Raw genomic sequence first — 20,128 nt, 5'->3', positions numbered from 1 at the left:
CTTGTAGCGTCTGCCCGATGGTAGAAGTTCGAACAGACTGTTGCAGCAGTGTGAAGAGTCTTTGTGGATGCCGGTGGCTTTTCTGAGGCATCGTGTGTTGTAGATGCCCTCCAAGGCTGGTAGCTGGGTTCTGATAGTCCTCTGAGCTCTATGGACTACCCGCTGAAGAGCTTTCCTCTCTGCCTCCGTGCAGCTGAAATACCACACAGGGATGCCATGTGTTAGGATGCTCTCTATGGTGCAGCGGTAGAAGGTCGTCAGCAGCTGTTGGGGTAGACCAGACTTTTTCAGTGTTCTTAGGTAGAACAGTCGATATAAAGTGCTTCGAACTGCAACTCTAGCTCATTTAATTTCCCATCAGAGATATTCCCCTTGTTCTTCCCATTCATTCCCCAACTTCATTCTTACATAATTTTTTTTTCTCTTTCCCTGTTCTGACAAAGGGCCTTAGACCTGAAACATTAACAGTTGCTCCTCTAACAGATGCTGGCTGACTTGCTGAGTGTTTTTTAAAAATGTTTTTATTTCTACAAATTATATTCGAATAATCTAATTAATGTCACCTATTTTCTTTCTCCAGAGATGCTGTCTGACCGCTGAGTTACTCCAGCTTTTTGTGTCTGTATCTTTAGTAACTTGCCTCCCGCAGATCTGTAGTTCCCAAGCTTTTCCTTGCAGCCCTTCTTCAATGGAGGCATGACACTGGGAATGGGCCAGTATGGGCTCGATGGGCCGAAGTGCCAGCCTCAATGTGGTGACAGAGGGGTCGTCCTGTGGCTGGGACAGTTGTTACATACTTGGGTAATAAATTAATTACAATTACAATTACATAAACGCAGTCTCGGCTGCCTGTGTCCAAGACCTCAACTCAGCTGGTGGGTCGCGCGCATCCGCCGGGCCCAGTGGGACCCGTACGTCGCCCCGCTCGTGAACGCGCACGCACAGTCGCCGGGCCCAGTGGACGCGTACGTCGCCCCGCTCGTGAACGCGCACGCACAGTCGCCGGGCCCAGTGGACGCGTACGTCGCCCCGCTCGTGAACGCGCACGCACAGTCGCCGGGCCCAGTGGACGCGTACGTCGCCCCACTCGTGAACGCGCACGCACACGCACACGCACAGCCGCCGGGCCCAGTCCCGCCCCGCCGCCGTCCGTCCGCCCGCCCTCCCGCCGGTTTCCATGGCGACCAGCACGCCAGCCGCGGCTGCGACTTGCTCCCCTCTTTCAGTGGGAGTCTGCGGGCGATAGTGATGATGGCAGCGGCGCGGGTGAGGAAGCCGATCCTGAGGGGGGGTCCCGGGGAGAGTGGGCGGGTGAGGCCTGGACCCCGAGGGAGGTGGTGGTGGTGGTGGTGGTGGTGGGTGAAGCGGCGGATCCCCAGCGGGTGGGGGGGTCGAGTAGCCCGCCCGGGGGATGGGGGAGAGAGGGCAGTGGCGGGAGGATGAGGGGGGAGTGGGTGTCCTGACCCGGGGAGGACGGGCCCCAGGTGTGGGGGTGTCCCGGGGAGCATGGGGTCGGGCTGTGGGTGGGGGTGACCAAGGGTCCCAGAGTGGGGTTCAGGGGTGGGGGTCGTCTTGTTTGCTGCTCCGATGGATTGATTGAACGTCAGCCTCGGCTATTGCTGTAAATCTGAGTCTGTTTTCTTTGTTGCATCGCACCATCGCGCGCCCCCCGATTGTTTCATTGCAAAGGCAATTCCTTTAACACCAGCAAATGACATTCGTGGCCACTTCTATTGTAACAAATCCGATTGATAGCAGAGTTGATAAACAGAGATGTAATAAGCAGTGTGCATTTCCACTTTATACGCTCCCTTTTGAGCGTTATTTTGGGAAAGAATAGGCTTAGGAAAGAACTGCAGATGCAGGTTTAAATCGAAGAAAGACACAAAATGCTGGAGTAACTAAACGGGACAGGCAGCATCTCTGGAGAGAAGGAATGGGTGACGTTTCGGGTCAAGACCCTTCTTCAGTCTCGACCCAAAACGTCACCCATTCCTTCTCTCCAGAGATGCTGCCTGTCCCGTTGAGTTACTCCAGCATCTTGTGTCAGGCTTCTTTTAATCCTGCCCCCAGCACAAATATAGATTAAAACTTCCATCCTAGACAGTTGTCAAATTTTCACTTCCACGCTGCTCTTTAGCCGACAGTGATTTGCGTTTACACAGTGCCATCAATGTAGTAAAACGTTATAAGTTACTGCACAGATGTGTACCTGGCCAAAAGTCTGATAGTGACCGAAACTATTTGAATGAATGACCAAAACCAGCTCCTAAAAAGCACGTTTTAAAGAGTGTCAGTAAAAGATGGTGGAGAGACAGGACCTAGAGTTCAGTGGGAGAATTCCAGAAGTTATTGGCCGGATGGCTTTAGGCACAATCATCAGTAGTGGGAGATGGAAATGGAGATATAAGAGATTGCAGATGCTGGAGTCTTGAGCAAATAACAAAGTGCTGGAGGAATTCAGCGTGTCAGGCAGCATCTATGGAGGGAATGATCAGATGATGTTTTGGGTCGAGACCCTTCTTCATGTTGATGGGGCTCTGAAGAACGGTCCCAACCTGAAATGTTTTCTGTCCATTTTCCTCTACAGATGCTGCCCGACCCAGGTAATAACTATTGGTATGTAGGAAGCCAGATTTTGGAAAACAGGTTTATGGAAGATTGCAGATCTGTAAGAGGTTACTGAGATTGGGCATGCCAAAACTGCAGAGGGATTTGAAACTGGCTGGAATTTTAAAAAATCATGACGTTACTGATGCTGGCTGGAACCAATATTTGTGAATACAGGAACACCTGATAATAGGTCCCGATAATAGGACCATGCCGGTTTGTAGAATGATATTTTAACTTGTAATGAACTTCAATTTATAGAGATATGATGCCATTGAGGAGAGCACAAGGAAATAGTTGAAATTACAGGCAAGAAAAGCAGGAATTGAATTTTCATCGGGAGATAGGCTGTGACAGTAGTAAAGATGGACATTTTGATAAAGGTTGAGGTTAAAGGTGGGAGGGGAAATATTTAATAGGAACCCAAAGGGCTACATTTTCACATAGAAGGTGGTGGGAATATGGAATGAGCTGCCAAAGAAAGTAGTTGAGACAGGTACTAAAAACAACATTTAAAAGACATTTGGACAGACATATGGATAGGAAAGGTTTAGAAGGATATGGGCCAAACATGGGCTGGTGGGACTAGTGTAGATGCAGTGTCTATGAATCTTTGACTATCCCTCATCGGTCCTTAGCTTCCAAATGCAGATAAATTCTGTCTCTCAGAATACCTTCCAGTCATTTTCCCTTCACTGATGTAAGGCTCACTAGATGGTAGTTCCTTGGCTTTTCCTTGCTGCCCTTCTTAAATAAAGGCACAACATAAGCTATTGATCTGAAGTTCAGGTTGGAACCTGATTAGATGTCAAAGTTGCTAACACCCAGGCCCAAACTTATAATGGTGGTCTGGGAGCTGATAGAAATATTATACAGAGAATCGGGTTTCTGGTAGTAACAGTAATGGATTTGATCTAAATCAAGAAAGGTATGGATGCAACAAGAGCAGACCAAAGCAGTTATGGGGTTGAGAATGGTATTTGCAATGGCACTTTCCAATCTAACTGAAGTATGTTACCATAGTAATAAAATCTATAACAATAAGGAAACAGAATTCATATAGTAAAAACAAAATAGTGTTAATTCCAAAATTTTACAAATGTACAATGTATTAATTTAGAAATTTGAGTTTCATAAGTATTTTTCTCCTCAATTTAGTGTTGAAAATACTTTGGGCAGTCGGTTCCATCAGCCATCTGCCAATCTGACCTCCGGTACCACAAACTGAAGAATTATGTGCACACCTGAAAGGTTCTCTGTAAGTAATGAAAGCACTTTAATAATAGCACGGTGTTTAAATTCAAATATACAGTACACAAAGTGTAGCATTAGTATTCAGCATTGGTTTCTAGTATGTCAGTGGCAGTGATCATGAATTGTGGCCACCTGTGTGTAAATAGCAGTCCCCTTCACCTCTGGGCCAACAGCCTCCTGTTTGGTGTGTAGAATGGTCTGTTTTATCCGCCAGTTATTTCTTCCTAATTTCACCTGCAATTTAATGCGCTATGGTATTTATACATTTATATCTATATCAGGATGTCAAAGATTACAGAGAGAAGTTAGGAGAATGGCATTGAGAGACAAAAATAGATCAGCCATGATTGAATGGCAGAGCAAAATCCTTGGGCTGAATGACCTAATTCTGCTCTTATGTCTTATCAACGTATGAACTATCTCCTGCTATCCCTGGCTTTATTGTAATCCTCATTATTGTAATGTACCTAAACTCTATTTTTATTTTGATCCGTTGTCTTTCCGATATTTCCTATTGATATTGTCAGTTTTAACATTTCATTCTGTATTGATTTGTTGTGGTTGTCTTCATGGAGACCAGGTTAAACCCTACCTGGACCTCCTGCAGTTTGTTTACCAAACAAAGATGGGAGTTGAGGATGCCATCATCCACCTGCTCCATCGTTCCTATGCTCACCTGGATAAGCCGGGAAGCACTGTGAGTGTCATGTTTTTCTACTTCTCCAGTGCTTTTAACACCATCCGGCCTGCACCTCTAGGGAGCAAACTAATAAAGATGCAGGTGGATGCTCCATTGGTGTCCTTGAACACCAACTACCTGTCAGGACAACCACAATATGTCAGGTTACAGAACTGTGTCGCGGATATGGTAGTGAGCAACATGGACCCCACGGGGGATGGTCCTCTCTCCCTTCCTATTCACCATCTACACCTCGGACTTCAGGTATAACTCGGATCTGTGGAATTCTCTGTGGAATATCTGTGGAATTCTCTGCCTCAGAAGGCAGAGGCCAATTCTCTGAATGCATTCAAGGGAGAGCTAGATAGAGCTCTTAAAGATAGCGAAGTCAGGGGGTATGGGAGAAGGTGGAACGGGGTACTGATTGAGAATGATCAGCCATGATCACATTGAATGGTGATGCTGGCTCGAAGGGCCGAATGGACTACTCCTGCACCTATTGTCTATTGTCTATTGACTCCTGCCACCTGCAGAAGTTTTCGGATGACTCTGCAATTGTGGGCTGCATCAGTGAGGGGAGGGAAGCTGAATACAGAGGTGTAGTCAACGACTTTGTTGAGTGATGTGGGCTAAATCACCTGCAGCTCAACACCGATAAGCGGTGGACTTTATGAGGAGAGGAACACCCCTGTCCCCTGTCTCCATCAATATTGTGGATGTGCAGTTTAAGGAGTACAAATACCTTGGAGTGTACCTGGACAGTTAACTGGACTGGTCCAGGAATGCTGAGGCCCAGTACAAGAAGAGGCAGGGCCGCTGTACTTTTTGAGAAGACTCCACTCCTTCAACATCTTCAGCAAGAAGCTGCAGATGTTTTACCAATCAATGGTAGCCAGTGCCTTCTTCTTCGCTGTCATGTGCTGGGGTGGCAGGGTGAAGGATGCAGACGGCAACAGGATTAACAAACTCATCAGGAAGGCAGGCTCCGTCCTGGGGGCGCAGTTGCAGAGCTTTTTGGACAATACCGCTCACCCCCTCCATGACAGACTAGTCAACCTGAAGAGTACCTTCAGCAACAAACTGGTTCCACCAAGATGCAGTACAGAACGCCACAGGAGATCCTTCTTCCATGTGGCTATCAAACTCCTCCTCCTTCTTTCATGGGGTAGACTGACTTCCCTCCCCCCCTCACCCCCTCCCCAAATCTTTGCACATCTACCTCAGTCTACCTCAATCCTTTCCACTTGTCGCCTTAATGTTTTGTGTAACTTGTGTTTTATGACTGTTGGCAGATCAATTTTCCTCCAGGGATGAATAAAGTTCTATCGTATTGTAGCAGGTTTATGTTTGCAGTCAACTTTTAAAGGGACATGTTGAAATACATGCAGCTCTCTTCCATGAATAAGAGCAATGGACACCACAATGATGAGAGGTGGGGTGGAAGATTCCTCCATGGTTCAGTGAAGCCTGGATGGGCCGTAGAAGAACCGTATCCAGAAGTCATGTTCTTGTTGTACAATTGTGTATTTTTCACTGATGTTTTGATATTTTTTGCGCAATCTTTTTATTCTCTTGTAGAATTTATGTGTAATCTATATGTAATTTGTTTTTGTTTATTTGTTTGAGTCTATGTACTTGTGATGCTGCTGCAAGCAAGATTTTCATTGCACCTGTACCTCACTGTACTGGTGCAGATGACAATAAACTCTTGACTTTGTTGAAGAGGGCAATGTGGATGCTTCTGGGCAACAGCCAGCTGGTCCTAGCAGGTGTTGCCACAGAGGCCAGTAACTGTATGGTAGGTAATCCCCAGCAGTGGGAAGAAGCCCACAGACAGACTACACTCACTGTGCCTGCTCCAGTTAGCCAAAAGAAAAATAGATGATTCCCGGCCTCAAATACTGGAGGGTACAGCTTTATGGTGAGAGCAGCAAAGTTTAAAGGAGATCTGTGGGACACGTTATTTACAATGAGGGTCCTGAGTATCTGGAGTGCGCTATCTGGGGTGGTGGAGGCAGATACGATAGTGGCATTTAAGAGACTTTTGGATAGGTACAGTGCATGGATATGCAGGGAATGGAGGGATATGTGCATGCAGATAAGAGTTGGGTTTGGCATCATGTTTGACATATACATTGTGGGTGAAGGGCCTGTTCTTGTGCTATGTTCTATGACATTTTCTGTGGTTGAGTATGGAGATTGGGATAAAACATTAGTGAGTAGGAAACGTGGCGGAGATGAGAAGTAGCAGCTTAAAATTATGCTGACACGAGAAAGATGAGAACGGCTGTTACCCTGACCTTTTCATGACACATGAATTATATTTGAGGTTGCTCTCAGACATGATAAACAGTGCTTTGTGACAGGGGCCTTTTAAATAGTATGGCTTAGGGGGAAACTGGGCCAGTAAAAGCAGGCTTTTCTGTAAGCGAATAAGTATTTCCATTTATCAGACCACTAAGGTTGAAAACCATACCGTGGCTGAATGTAGCGTGTTGATCTATAACTGTTGTTATTTGAGGGAGTTTTACATGAGAGGGACGATTGGGGAAGTCTGAGTCCCAAATTCAACTTGAGTTTTTGAGGGGAGCATTCAGAATAACTCCATGCAATGAAGACATTGTTTTACACTTTCTTAGTTTGCAATTTGGACCATCTTGTTAAGAAGTAGCAGCGGGCAAAGATTTGTGATAGGTGTGCAGAGTTGTGAGTGCAATGGAAAGATAAGGTGAAGTGAGGAAGGAAAAGAAGTGCATGGCACAAAATAAGCTCTGTGTTTAGGCTGTCGATAGCATCAGCTGGAGATGACAGAAACGAAAGCCAGCTGTGTGAAAGGGTCCAGATCACCATAGTGAAATGTGGGTGCTGGAAATGAATGAAAACAGATAATACTGGAACTTAACAGGCTGGGCAGCAAATAAGGTTGGAGAAATAGGGGTAAAGTTGCAGACTGACAGATAGCCTTTGAATAGAACCCAAAAATGTAATGTACAAGTTTTCAGATGCAGGGCAAAGGGGCAGAAGGAAGGATAAAATGTATGGGATGTGACAGGGTAAGGGTTGAAGAGATCAAATGACAAAGGGGTTGAAAATAGAAATTAAAAGTGAATATAAAGGAGATGTAAGTGGGAATAGTAGAATCATTACTTGAAGTTGGTGAATTCTGTGAGGGAAGGCTGCAATATTCCTAATTTACACTAAAATGCTGTAACTTGACCTTAAAGAGGCCAAGGACAAAGGATAGAGTATTAAAAATAGGAAACCGAAAAACTAAAGCACTCAGCAAGTTACCATATTAAAATGTTTTTGTAAATATTCTAACTATTAATGATCAGGATAAAATTGATTTTTGCTCTATTTGTGCCTTTGCAATCTCTACAGCATTGAACTAAGTCCGGAAGTCATAAAGTAGTTTCCATAGTACCAGGTTGTGAAGGCTGCTGTTTTGTGGTTGAGATGTTTAACAGTTCACTGCATTAATGAATGTGTCAACCGGAAAAGAAATAAGAAACATGTCTACCCCTTATGGTGAAGGAAACAGTTTACTACTTTAAATTAACAACTTAGTGGTAAATTTTGTACCGGTTTCCAAACCCAAAATGTTGGGAAAAGAAAATTAATTTAGATTTTACTGAAAACATTCTTCAGCGGAAAGGAAGAAATTTGCATCTTCAATCATTACTCTCAACACTTGGTAACGTATTTTGCAATTATTGCACAAATAACTGGCTTCCTCATCCCCTTCCCTTCTCAATTTAATCTGTCAGAACGAGACACAGAATTTGAATTTGAAATATCTAGTTGATTAGAGAGAATGAATGCCTGGCTATCTGCTTAAAAGCTTTTGTTTTTAAATTGATGGTTGCGGTTGTCAATTGGACAGACGAGTTAACTAAAATGTACTGACACAGGATTCTTGGTCAGTACCAATTCTAGGTAATCTCTAAGATTCGTGCAGAAGTGTTGCTTTCTTGAGAAAGAGTAGATCTGAAATGGGTTTTGAATATTTCTGTCTTGTCTCAGGTTGAGATGCAGACAGCCACTTGGCTCTGTATTTGGTGGTGATAGAATCGATTTGTACGCTTATGTCGCCTTTCACATGGTCATTGAAAGCTGCCGAGGTTATCCCAACTTGGTGTCACATTACATATATTAATTCTCATTACATCTATGAATGTTGAGTGAACTGATACACATTTTAAAATTATTTGTTTTTCATCAGCTTTTCCAGGCAGTTATATTCTCTTCATATTTTAGTTCTGAACATTCAAATATTTGTTGTTTCATTAAATAACTGATTCTATGTCACTGGAGTTCCTATTGTTGTGAGGAAATGGTTTATTTGTGGATATTTCTAAGAGTGCTACTTCACCACAGGAGATTTAATTGGTTGCTTTATGAAGTTTTTCCAGATACTGTTAATACTTTTAATACTTCCTTCTGATGTATTTATTCAGCATTTTTAAGTATGCCATACATGTTTCTAAAGAGATTTAACAAACTTAAATAGAATAGTTGTACAGAAGGATGACTTGTTTGAAAAAGTTATATAATTCATTTGGCATTATTGTGGAATAGTTTGCATGAGAATGAATTAGGGATTGTAATTTTATTAATATGTGAGCCTTCGCTGTCTGAAGCAGAATCTTGTTTTGGGGAAAATAGTTAATTTTTTGCTTTGTAAAAATTCAGTTTAAGGGCAGTTGTTAGGAATGGAACACTTGCATAAGCCTGTACTGAGAGATATTTAAGTCAGTCTTCTGGAAACATTATTATATTTCTTCCAAATATTTGCAAATGAATTAAATAAAGTTTTTTTTTGAAAGATTCAAATCCTTCAATATGGATTACTACTGGTGTGTGGAATGAGTTGCCAGAGTGGGTGGAGGAGTCAGGAACAGTAACAACACTTCTGCTACTGAGCAGATATTTGAATGAGCAAGGCATGGAGCGATATGGGTTTAATGCAGGCAGGTGGGATTAGTTTAGGTAGGCATGTTGGTGAACATATACTTGATGGGCTGAAGGGCCTGTTTCTGTGCAGTACAATTCTATGACTACACCGATCAGCCAAAACATTATGACCTGATGAGCCAAAACATTATTACCACCTGCCTAATATGCTGTTGGTCTTCCGTGTGCAGCCCCATATGCAGCAGGGTGCGAAGCACTGTGTATTGTGACACATTCCTCCCGTAACCACCATTAAAATTTTCTGTGACTTGTGCCACAGTAGACCTTCTGTCGGTTCGGACCAGACGGGATAGCCTTCGTTGCCCTCGCGCATCGATGAGCCTTGGACGCCCAACACCCTGTCACCGGTTTGTGGTTTGTCCCTCCTTGGACCACTGTCGGCAGGTACTCACCACTGCTGACCGGGAGCACCCCATAAGCCTTGCCGTTTCAGAGATGCTCTGACCCAGACATCCGGCTAAAACACTTTGGCCCTTGTCAAAGTCGCTCAGGTCTTTACTCCTGCTCATTTCTCCTGCATCCAACACATCAACTTCAATAACTGACTGTTCACGTGCTGCCTAATATATCCCACCCCTTGACAGGTGCCACTGTAACAAGATAATGTTATTCACTCTGCCTGTCAGTGGTCATAATGTTTTGGCTGATCGGTGTATGTTTTCTATATTGTACCGTGGAGCAGGTAGTGACTGGGTCAATAATATTATATTTGAATATAGCTCAAAGCTGCTAATACTTAATATAATAGGTTTTGTTTCACTTCCTAGAATAAGCCACACCCATTAATTGACTGCAGCAAGTGTGTTCAAACATACACTGTCGATCTTGATGCCCCGTCCTGTTGAAATGTGCAAATAACTTTTATGTGTTGATGAAATTGGTAAAGAAGAAATGAAATCTACTGAAAGATGACCTCCAATGCAAGCAATACTTTTCATGATCCGTATTAACCTCAGTGTTGGAAAAGCTTAACTCAGTGCCCGAGAACTTATTGTAAAGTGCTGTGTGCCACAGTGGTTGGATTTGGGGCTCAGTTAATATTATCTGCAACTCTTGTCAGGATGATGCCTTTTTGATGCTAGCGCTAATGGAATACAGTATTGACATTTATAGATAGCAAATAAAGCAGCATGGAGGTTCCATACCAAATCAGCCAGTTTAAGTGGGAGAATTCCACTGAACCTGATGTTGTGGATTTGGCAGCCAAGGTAGGTTTAATACAGTTTATCTTTGAAGCTATAGGTAGAGATGGAGCACAGGACCTGAAGAAAGCTTTGATCTACCTTGGTGTAACTACATTAAACAAGAAAAACAAGTACATTAAGTTTGGTTCTAATAGTTTGGAGAGTTCATTGGAAAGAAAAGGTTGACATTTTCAACAATTGGAATGCCAGCTTTGTTCTTTGCTTGCTTTAATGTTGGCATTGTTGCTGACATTATCTGTAGACGGATGCATGCAAATCCTTATAATTTACCATGATTAGATTTTACTGGGCTTTCTGTACCGTAGCGTAATGCTGTTAAGTTTCTATGGATCTGTTTTGTGATTATGGTTTGATTTTATTTTTATATATATTATGATGTGAAAATTGTCAAAGTTGGTGTTCCCACACAGGAGTTTCAATGTAGCTTTAATTCAAACATTCATTCACTATATTGAAGGAATCTGTGTATGGATTAAATGGAATTTAATTCCAAGGAAGGATTGACTGGTGTCTCTCAGTGATTCCTTTTTATGCTTTTCAATAATGATTAGAAAACTGGTCACTTGTGCAGAACCTCCTTAATGTTTTTAACGATGTGTTAATAAAGAAAACGATTCTGATCTCAGCCTGCTCAAACTCGGGTTTTCTAAATCATATCTTCAGCATCAAAGAGGCACTGGCAGTTTTCACATCTTTTATGCCAGGAACTACAATATCTCAGTAAATTTGTAAATTAGGGTGGCACAGTAGCGCAGCGGTAGAGTTGCTGCCTTGCAGTGCCAGAGACCTGGGTTCCCTGACTGTAGGTGCTGTCTGTACGGAGTTTGTACATAATCTCTGTGTCCGCATGGATTTCCTCCAAGTGCTCTGGTTTCCTCTCACACTCCAAAAATGTGCAGGTTTGTAGGTTAATTGGCTTCTGTAAATTGTCCCTAGTGTGTAGGATTGGACTGGTGTATGAGGCGATCAGCGCAGACTTGTTGGGCCTAAGGGCTTGTTTGCACGTTGTTTCTCTGAAGTCTAAAGTTGAGATCACTTTTATATTTTACAAGCTAAATTTTCAATTTTCTATGCAAGTAGTAATTCTGAAGCCATGTATTTCTTCTGGATGTGCAGCCCATTATGTTTAAATATTCACAATTGTAAAATGACGAGTTTCTCTTTTTAACATCATGCATTGTGGCCATTGTCCACTATAACTGACCATCTTTGTTTGGTCTTACTGGCTTTCACTTAGGTTATCTGATTTTCAAAGGGTTAGGAGAAGCAACGTTTCTATTTTGCCTGTCGGATTGGCTCTCAGTCACAATTTAATGTGGTGTTGTTGGTGTTGCTTTTATTAGGTTCCTTGCAGGGAAACACCCAGAGCTCAATCAACATGTATTGTGACATGGCAGGAAAGTGGTAGAAAATGTTGAAACAAATGGTCTGATAACCATAAGGAAGTCATTGTTTGATTTCAGCGGGATTCAACATTAAATCCTGTTCTCTTCCTGGCTCTCCAGACCCCACAGGGTAAGCAGTATTTAGACTAGTCAGGACACTAGAAGAGGCCACATATGATTCCCAATTCCAATGAGATGTTTCTGCTCAAAAAAGATGGCATTTACTATATACTTTCCTCTTGCATTTGACCGTCCGAAGTGCAGCACCTCACACTTGCCCAAGTTAAACTGCATCAGCCTGCCATTTCTAGCCAGTTTATCTATATCCTGCTGAACCTTGGGAGGGTTGAGGGGTGGGAACTAGAGCAGCAGTTTAGCAAGTGGAGGTACTGATGGGAGGGTAAAGATTATGACATGTAAGTCTGAAAGTAAGGCAGGCAGGGACAGGTTAATTAACTTGGTGAGACTGCTGGGCTGGTGTGTTTATTTGAGTGCAAAGAGTATTATGGGTAAAACAGATAAACTCCAAACCTGGATCAATGCATGGGACTATGACATTGTGGTCATTATGGAAACCTGGTTGCAAGAGGGATAAGACTGGCTACTCAACGTTCCAGGGTTTCGCTGTTTCAGATATGATAGAGAAGGAGGTAAAAGAGGTGGAGCCGTTGCATTACTAATTAGTGAGAATATCACAGTGGGACTCGGAGAGGATAGAGTGAAGAGTTCATTCACATAGGCGATGGGTAAAGCTCGTATTAAAAAAGGTGTAATCACTCCAATGGAATTATATTATGGCCTCCCAATATTCAGCGGGAGGTGGAGAACATATATATGGACATATTATTGAAAAGACATAGGAGCAACAGGTTTGTTGTAGTGGTAATTTTAACTTTCCCAATATTGACTCCTTTATTTGAGAAGGGAAGTAGGTATAATCTGGGAAATTATAGGCCGGTGAGCCTTACATGCAGTGTTGCAGTGTTAATTTTTTAGGTGCTGGAGCTGTCACTGGTGCGGCTGCTGTTAAATTCCCCGCTAGTTAAAATTCCCCGCTGTTTATTTTGGCTTTTGTTTACAGAGGTGCTGGAGCGGTGCTCCAGAGAGCTCTGGCAACACTGCACCCCTGCTTACATGAGCTGTAGGGAAGCTATTGCAGAGGATTCTCAGGAACAGGAATTACTCGCACTTGGAAGAGAATGGAAGAGTTAGTATGTATTTGGACAAAAATGTTGGCATTGAATTCACCAATTTCACACAATATCCCTTCATCCCCCAACCCCCCACCACCCAGGTGCAAGCACTTTTCTCCTATCCTCAACCACCCTGCCCCTTTCCCTTCTTCCGCATGCTCATCTGCCATTCCCGAGTCCCATATTCCCTTTTATTCCTCCCTTTTTCTCTCTTTCCTGTCTCAGTCCATCCATATCTCTCCCTCCGGCTTTACATTTCACTCCTCCTCTTGTCTCCTTATCTGACACCTTTTTGTCTCATTTTCAATTCAAGTCTTTGCTACTTACTTCACCCATCTGCTAATTAATCCCCCCACTCCCCTTTCTATCCACCTAAGAATAATTGCCAAGAAGAAAGTGTTTGAGGTCAAATATTGGAGAGGAATTTTCATAAGGCAAAAAAAACAGCTGGACTGTATGAAAATAGATTTTGGAGGATCATGGCAAATTGTAATGGAGAAGGATTTGTGAAGCCAGGATTATATTTCAGAGTGAAATTAATGATTCAGAGTTGAACTATGTAACTATGATGAAATGAACTCTTAAAATAATGTGGTTGTAGCCTGTACTATTGCCGCCTTTTATGCAATGTAAATTTACCCCTACAGAATTCATAAATTCTCACTTATAAATTTCAGATATGGAATAAAGTTTGTTCTCTTTGGAATTTATGTGAAAAAAAAAATTATGTGGGGAATTATAATATATCTCTTTGACCTTTCATGTTTTGTCTGCAGGAATCTAGAAATTTAAGATTGCAGAAGTTTAGGATTGTGCTATCAGACAAACTGGATGCCAGCTAGTCAGTACATCAGCGAGTTAGATTGTCGATTGGCAGATGAGTTCATATGACACAGGATGTAGAGCAGTGCCTTTACTTTGAGCACGGGAGGGAAGTCCGGGGTTTTGGGAATCGAGCAGAAATATGGAGCTGAGGTCAAATGATCTGTGATCTTAATGAGTGGCAGAGCAGTCTGAGATTTGAAGTGCCAACTTCTGCTGTTATTTCCTCTTTCAATGCAAAATTATCCAAGGTGTTTTAGAAGGAACCACATTTAAGGGAAAGTGGAAACAAAATTAAGAACTGAATACCAAGATGTGGAAGTGGAAGAGGGATATAAAGCCATTGATCGACGCAAAAAGCTGGAGTAACTCAGCGGGACAGGCAGCATCTCTGGAGAGGAATGGCTGACGTTTTGGGTCGCGACCCTTCTTCAACCATTGGCTTGTATTGCACTGATGTTATGCCCCAGATCAGCCTGGTGCCAGATCCTCTGTCATCGCTGGAGTAGCAGAAAGGTTTTTAATTGAAAGATACAGCATGAAAACAGGCCCTTCAGCCCACCTAGTCCACACCGACTATCAATCACCCATACACACTAGTTCTGTGTTATCCCACTATCGCATCCACTCCCAACACAGTAGGGGCTATTTTGCAGAGACCAACCAACCTACAAACCCGCAGGTCTTTGGGATGTAGTAGGAAACTGGAGCACCCAGACGAAACCCAAAAGGTCACAGGGAGAATGTGCAAACTCCATATAGATAGCACTCAAGGTCAAGATCGAATTTGCGCTCTGTCATTGTGAAGCAGCACTTTACCGGCTGCACCAGGTTTGGACAAGTGGGTACTAGTATAAAGTGGCAATGACCAACACATATTCTAGCCCAATATTGTCCAATTATTTATCAGCAGCAATATATTTTGTTTTTAAGGCAATCTAATTTTCCAAGCTTTTAGACTAGGATTAAAGATAGCATTAAACATCACCATTTTTCCTAATTAGTTGGAGATAGAGTCAGCAACTAAGCTATTGATGAACAAATGCTGCTTCAACAACACTTTCCTCTACTTTAACTGATGGGCTATAATTACAAAGAAGGTCAAGGGAAATATTAACGTGGTTAACACCACAGGTCAAGTCATATAATGTGGGACGGTCTCGTGGATATCCACACTGTTGGGAATCTTTTTAAAAAAACCTAGAGGGAGAGATTGAAAAGATAATAAAGCAGAATATTTATTATGAAAGAAAACTGTCAGTGAATATGTGTCCCTGGGCTTTCAGAATTCCTTCGATAAAGTCCCACATAAGAGGTTAGTGTACAAAGTTAAGGAACATAACCTTGAGGATAATATTGTGACATGCACTGAAAATTGATAAACAGTCAGGAGGCAGAGTAGAAACAAATAGGTCTTTTGCAGAGATAAGATACGTAGTCAGAATCTTTTTTCCCATGGCAATGGTAGAAAAAATAAGGCTATAAGTTTAGGGGTAGAGGAAGGAGCATTGAAGGGGATCTGAATGGTAAGATTTTTTCCCACAGAAGTGCTTGATATCTGGAACTTGCCAAAGGCGGTGGTAGAATTGGATACAGACACTGCATTGAAGAGACATTCAGACATTTGCTTAAACAGGCAAAGACAGAAGAATTTGGACCTAGTACAGGCAAGTGGAAGTGGTGTATTCAGGCAAAAAGATCAGCATGGACGTGGTTGAAGGTCTCACTTTTGTGCTGTAAGACTCTGTCTCTGTAAATAAGGTCAGATCCTTGGTTGAGATATTTCCATCTGAGTGGAAATCTGGAGCAAGGGTATATAATTACAAGGATAGGAATGGTCATTGAAAACTGAGATGTCCCTGAACTTCTCACCGAGAGTGGTGAATCTCTAAAGCTCAGCCTGGTGGGTTATCGAGGCAAAATCATCACAAGGTATTTAAAGAGCAGGGAGTTGAGAGCTATTGGGAACTGGTGCAGAATAGGAGACGAGGCATGAGCAGTTCAACTGTGATATTTTTGAATGGCATGAGGGGCCAAGTGGTATCTTACTTCTCTTTTGTTATGTTCTTAGCCAGATTTGTCCTGCTTGTTGTGTCCATGATTTACCTGCACAATGTTCCACATAGTATAATGGATGGCACTATGTTAACCAACCTGCAACAGTTTGGTGAGTGGTGTTGGTGCCATTAACTTTGCTGTATCTGTGCTTTCAGCAGTATCTTGATATCACATGAAGTGAATCAAGATTGAAAATTCTGAAAATCTCAGCAAGCCAGGTAGCATCTGCTGAAGTGGAACTGTTAACCTTTCAGCTCTGAGAGCCATCATTAGAACTGAAAAAGAGGTCAGGTTTCTCTCCTGATGAAGGTGGCCCAGACCTGAAACATTACCTGTTTCTCTTTCACAGCTGGTGCCTGATCTGTTGGGTTTGCCAGCGTTTTCTGACTTCATTTCAGAATTCCAGGGTCTGCCTTATTTTTCTTTTGATTTTCAAAACCTGCTGGCTGGCTTCATGATGGGGGTGACCTTACAGAAGGACACCAGTGACCCGAAACGTCACCCAGTCATTCTCTCCTGAGATGCTGCCTGACCTGCTGAGTTACTCCAGCACTTTGTGAATAAATACCTTCGATTTGTACCAGCATCTGCAGTTATTTTCTTATGCTACCAGTGTGGATGATCTACTCTCTCCCTAAGTTTCCATAAGGACTATGCAGTCACGAGTTAAAGCTGCAACAGGGATATGCGATCTGGTAGGTTTATCCCTGAGGTGAGTTCACTCACCATCTGCTGCTGGCCCAGTTTCAAAAGAGCGAGTCAAGAGTGAAGAGTGTTTAATTGTCATATGTGTCGGCAACAGAACAATGAAGTTCTAACTTGTTGCAGCTTAACAAGCTCATTTAAGCAATGTCACACAAATAAATATAATAATCAATAACATGATAAATTAATAATTGTCATGCGAGGTAACCACAAAAGTGCAAAATGAAGTATGTAGTGCAACCAGAGACAGAATTCACAGCAGATCATAGTTGATATGGTTGCTGGGAAGAAGCTGTTCTTGAACCTGGAGTTCACAGTTTTCAGGATCCTGGACCCTCTTCCCGATGGTAGCAGCGAGCAGTGTGGCCAGGGAGGTGTGGGTCTTTGATGATACTTGTGGCGTTTTTGAGGCAGAGCTTCTAATAGACCACTTCGATGGTGGAGAGGCCAGTACCTGTGATGGACCAGGCAGTGTCTACCGCTCTTTGTAAACTCCTTTGTTACTGGGTGTTCGTGTTACCGAACCAGGCTGTGATGCAACCAGTCAGTTTGTCAGCTCCGTGTGTAATTTTTAAAAGAGTTTGAAGATAGTTGGTGTAAAGTGAACGAAGACACTCATGTTTACATGCAGCTGAAGCATGGTGAATTCGGATAACTCACTCATTTTGAAACCAAATGTTGTCGTTCATATATGATTAACATCCTTTGTCCTCTTATGGTTGACGTGCGGTAACAGCAGATAGTATTTGTTTGCTTTGTTAGTTTCACTCTACTGGGTTTATTTATAATGTTTGGAACCTCCCATCTACGTTTGAGGTTGCCTTTCTCGATTGCCCACCTTCTCATCCTGTGGTGAACGGTCGGCATGACCACGATGTCATACCGAACCCTCCTCAATGTGACTGGTTGCCTGTTGAGCATGCTCAGTTTTGTTCCCACTTTTCTACACTGTATTCTGATACTCTCATCCTGTTTAAAATGAAGGTAACGGACTGAACACACAGGATCAGAAGGAACTGCCCTTGTGTGGTCGCTTAATAGATTTTTTTTGGAAGAAAAATCTTCTTTTGTTGGTCCTTTATCCAGGACCTGTTAGTCACTGGAACTGAATAAAATGATCGCTTGCTTTGCCAAAGGAAATATGCTGGATGTTCTGCAAGAGGGATTCACAGAGGTAAATAATACTGAAAGTAATGACTGGGACATGTGTTGGCCTCGAGCAAGCGGTTCACATATAACAGCTGCTTCTGTAGAGAGCACATAAGGATTCCCTGTTCAGTTGTTTCGTAAAGGGGGTGAAAGTGTTCTTTCAATGAGAAGGATTTCTGAGTTCTAATTCTTTACGTTGTTGACATGTGGAAGTGATTACGTAGACCATGTTACATCAATGTGCTGAAATTTAGTCTTAAACATGCTGCTCTGTGAATGAGTGTTTTACTGATCACATTTTGTCATGAGTTACGTTTGTTTCTTGTTGCATTATTACAGGATTTTGTGTTAATTTAGCTACTGTATTATCAGTATTTTTTGTATTAATAAAAACAAATTTGTTCAGAGAAAATAATTCATCTTCAAAGAAAGTTTTGTCAGTATTGGGAGAGTAGAGGAGGGGAGGGGAAATCTCACACCATGATCTTTTTAGTTTGAAATTAAAGTTTTTTTTAATGGAAAATTGTCATAGGTGCTAACAATTAAGAGAATTTAAAAATCTCAGAATTTTGAATTATTTGTTGTTCCATAAATTATGATTGTTTCAGAAACACAAAATGTGTTTGGTGTTGGATGATGCCATTGGCGTCATTATAGTACACCCTCCCCAACAAAGCAGAGGCATTTTATGTAATGGTAGTATCTAAGAGGATTTGCCATAATGCCAAGAAAAAACACAAATAAGAGTTTTCTTTAGAAAATTATTTTTCTTGTTGAGTGAAATTTTGTCAGAGCCTCTATAAAACATGGTACAAATTGTAAATTTTAAAGCTGTTAATAACAAACTCATTGTTGTAAAATAAGTGATGATTGTCAGATAAGACTATAACTGTTACTTTATTTTGGAGTTGCGAGGCATGGTCAGGTTGTTTTACTTTAAATTCTTTAAATGAATGATTAATTTTGCTTACTTGTGGGCAAATAGCATCAGATCCTAAATCTTTTGATATATTGTTCTCATGGTATGATTTGGATTGCACGTAAACAAAGCTTTTCACTGTAACTTGGTGCATATGACAATAATAAACTATCACCAATACCACCAATACCAATACCACTTACACATGTTTAGTATTTGATTATACTGAATGTCTGAGGCAAAAAAATAGATTTGATTAAAAAGTAACATGAAATAAAAAAGTAAAGATTCTGGAAACGCAGCAAATCAGGCGGATCTGTAGAAAGGAAACCTAATACTTAGTCAAAGACCCTTTTTTGAATGTAATTTGAATTTGTATATATTAATAACTTGATTCAATTTGTTTCCATTCAAATGAATCTGTAAAGTATGTCATAGAAGTCATGTAGCGAAAGTTACTAAAACTAAATTTATCTTTGAAAAGCAAAGAAAAATCCTCTGCAGGTCCTTTATCACTTAAAGGTGTTCCAAAGTTGTTTACTTGTGTAATGTAGCCATTTTTATGTAGTAATGGTGGCAGCTGACCTGTATGCAGCATGCTTTAAAAAAACATAATTGACATAAATGGGCAAATCATTTGTTGTCTCTTGCCTGTGGGTTAATTGTTGACCAAGATAAAGGGAAAACCTGGTCGCTCCTCAACACAATTGTGCTCTGGACTTTATGATTTCCACTTGAGGGTGCAGACTAGACTTTGGTTTAATGTGGTTTCAGGAGATGGCATGCCCAACTCTGTATCTCTTTTTTTAGTAGTGCATTGAGACGTCATCTTATATTATATACTCAGGTCTGTCAATAGGACTTGAATCCAAACCCAATCCTTCTGACATGAAGTTGTGAGTCCCACCATTGAGCTGCAGCCTAACAGAATTAAAATGTGGTCAACTGAGTAAACTTGTGCTCAACAATTTGGCTCTGTGTGACTGGGAATTATTGGCATTACATTTATTACAGCTCAATTTCTGATGAGCACAGTTGGCAGTGGAACTTAGAGAACAACATTCTCAACCAAAAGATTGCCTCTGGGCAGGATCTGTGCTTTTCATGTGTGGAATTTTTAGTTTTCCTTTCTATTGGGCGAAAAGTATTTAAGTTACAGAGCTTTTTAAATTAAA

At 41.8% G+C, this 20,128-nt stretch overlaps 2 protein-coding genes across 4 annotated transcripts in view; one reads left to right on the top strand and one right to left on the bottom strand.

Annotated features, from left to right (window-relative positions):
- LOC144608803 (alpha-crystallin B chain-like) overlaps window positions 1-900 on the bottom strand; it is a 57,511-nt gene extending 56,611 nt beyond the window's left edge. Inside the window, exon 1 of the mRNA XM_078426920.1 lies at window positions 641-900. The gene's annotated coding sequence lies outside the window, so the exon portion shown is untranslated. The remainder of the gene's footprint in view (window positions 1-640) is intronic.
- A 232-nt stretch (window positions 901-1,132) lies between these two features.
- LOC144608662 (dixin-like) overlaps window positions 1,133-20,128 on the top strand; it is an 86,364-nt gene continuing 67,368 nt past the window's right edge. Inside the window, exons 1-2 of one of the 3 annotated variants that reach the window (XM_078426648.1) lie at window positions 1,133-1,266; window positions 3,769-3,868. In XM_078426648.1, the coding sequence (XP_078282774.1) occupies window positions 3,845-3,868 (24 nt within the window). In that variant the 5' untranslated portion in view covers window positions 1,133-1,266; window positions 3,769-3,844. Of the gene's footprint in view, window positions 1,267-3,768; window positions 3,869-17,958; window positions 18,060-20,128 lie in introns of those variants that run through there. The other 2 variants (XM_078426649.1, XM_078426647.1) reach the window with 2 other exon arrangements.

The sequence above is a fragment of the Rhinoraja longicauda genome, chromosome 32, assembly GCF_053455715.1.
Source record: "Rhinoraja longicauda isolate Sanriku21f chromosome 32, sRhiLon1.1, whole genome shotgun sequence".
NCBI classification, from domain to species: Eukaryota; Metazoa; Chordata; class Chondrichthyes; order Rajiformes; family Arhynchobatidae; genus Rhinoraja; species Rhinoraja longicauda.
This window is presented reverse-complemented; position numbering and strand designations above follow the sequence as displayed.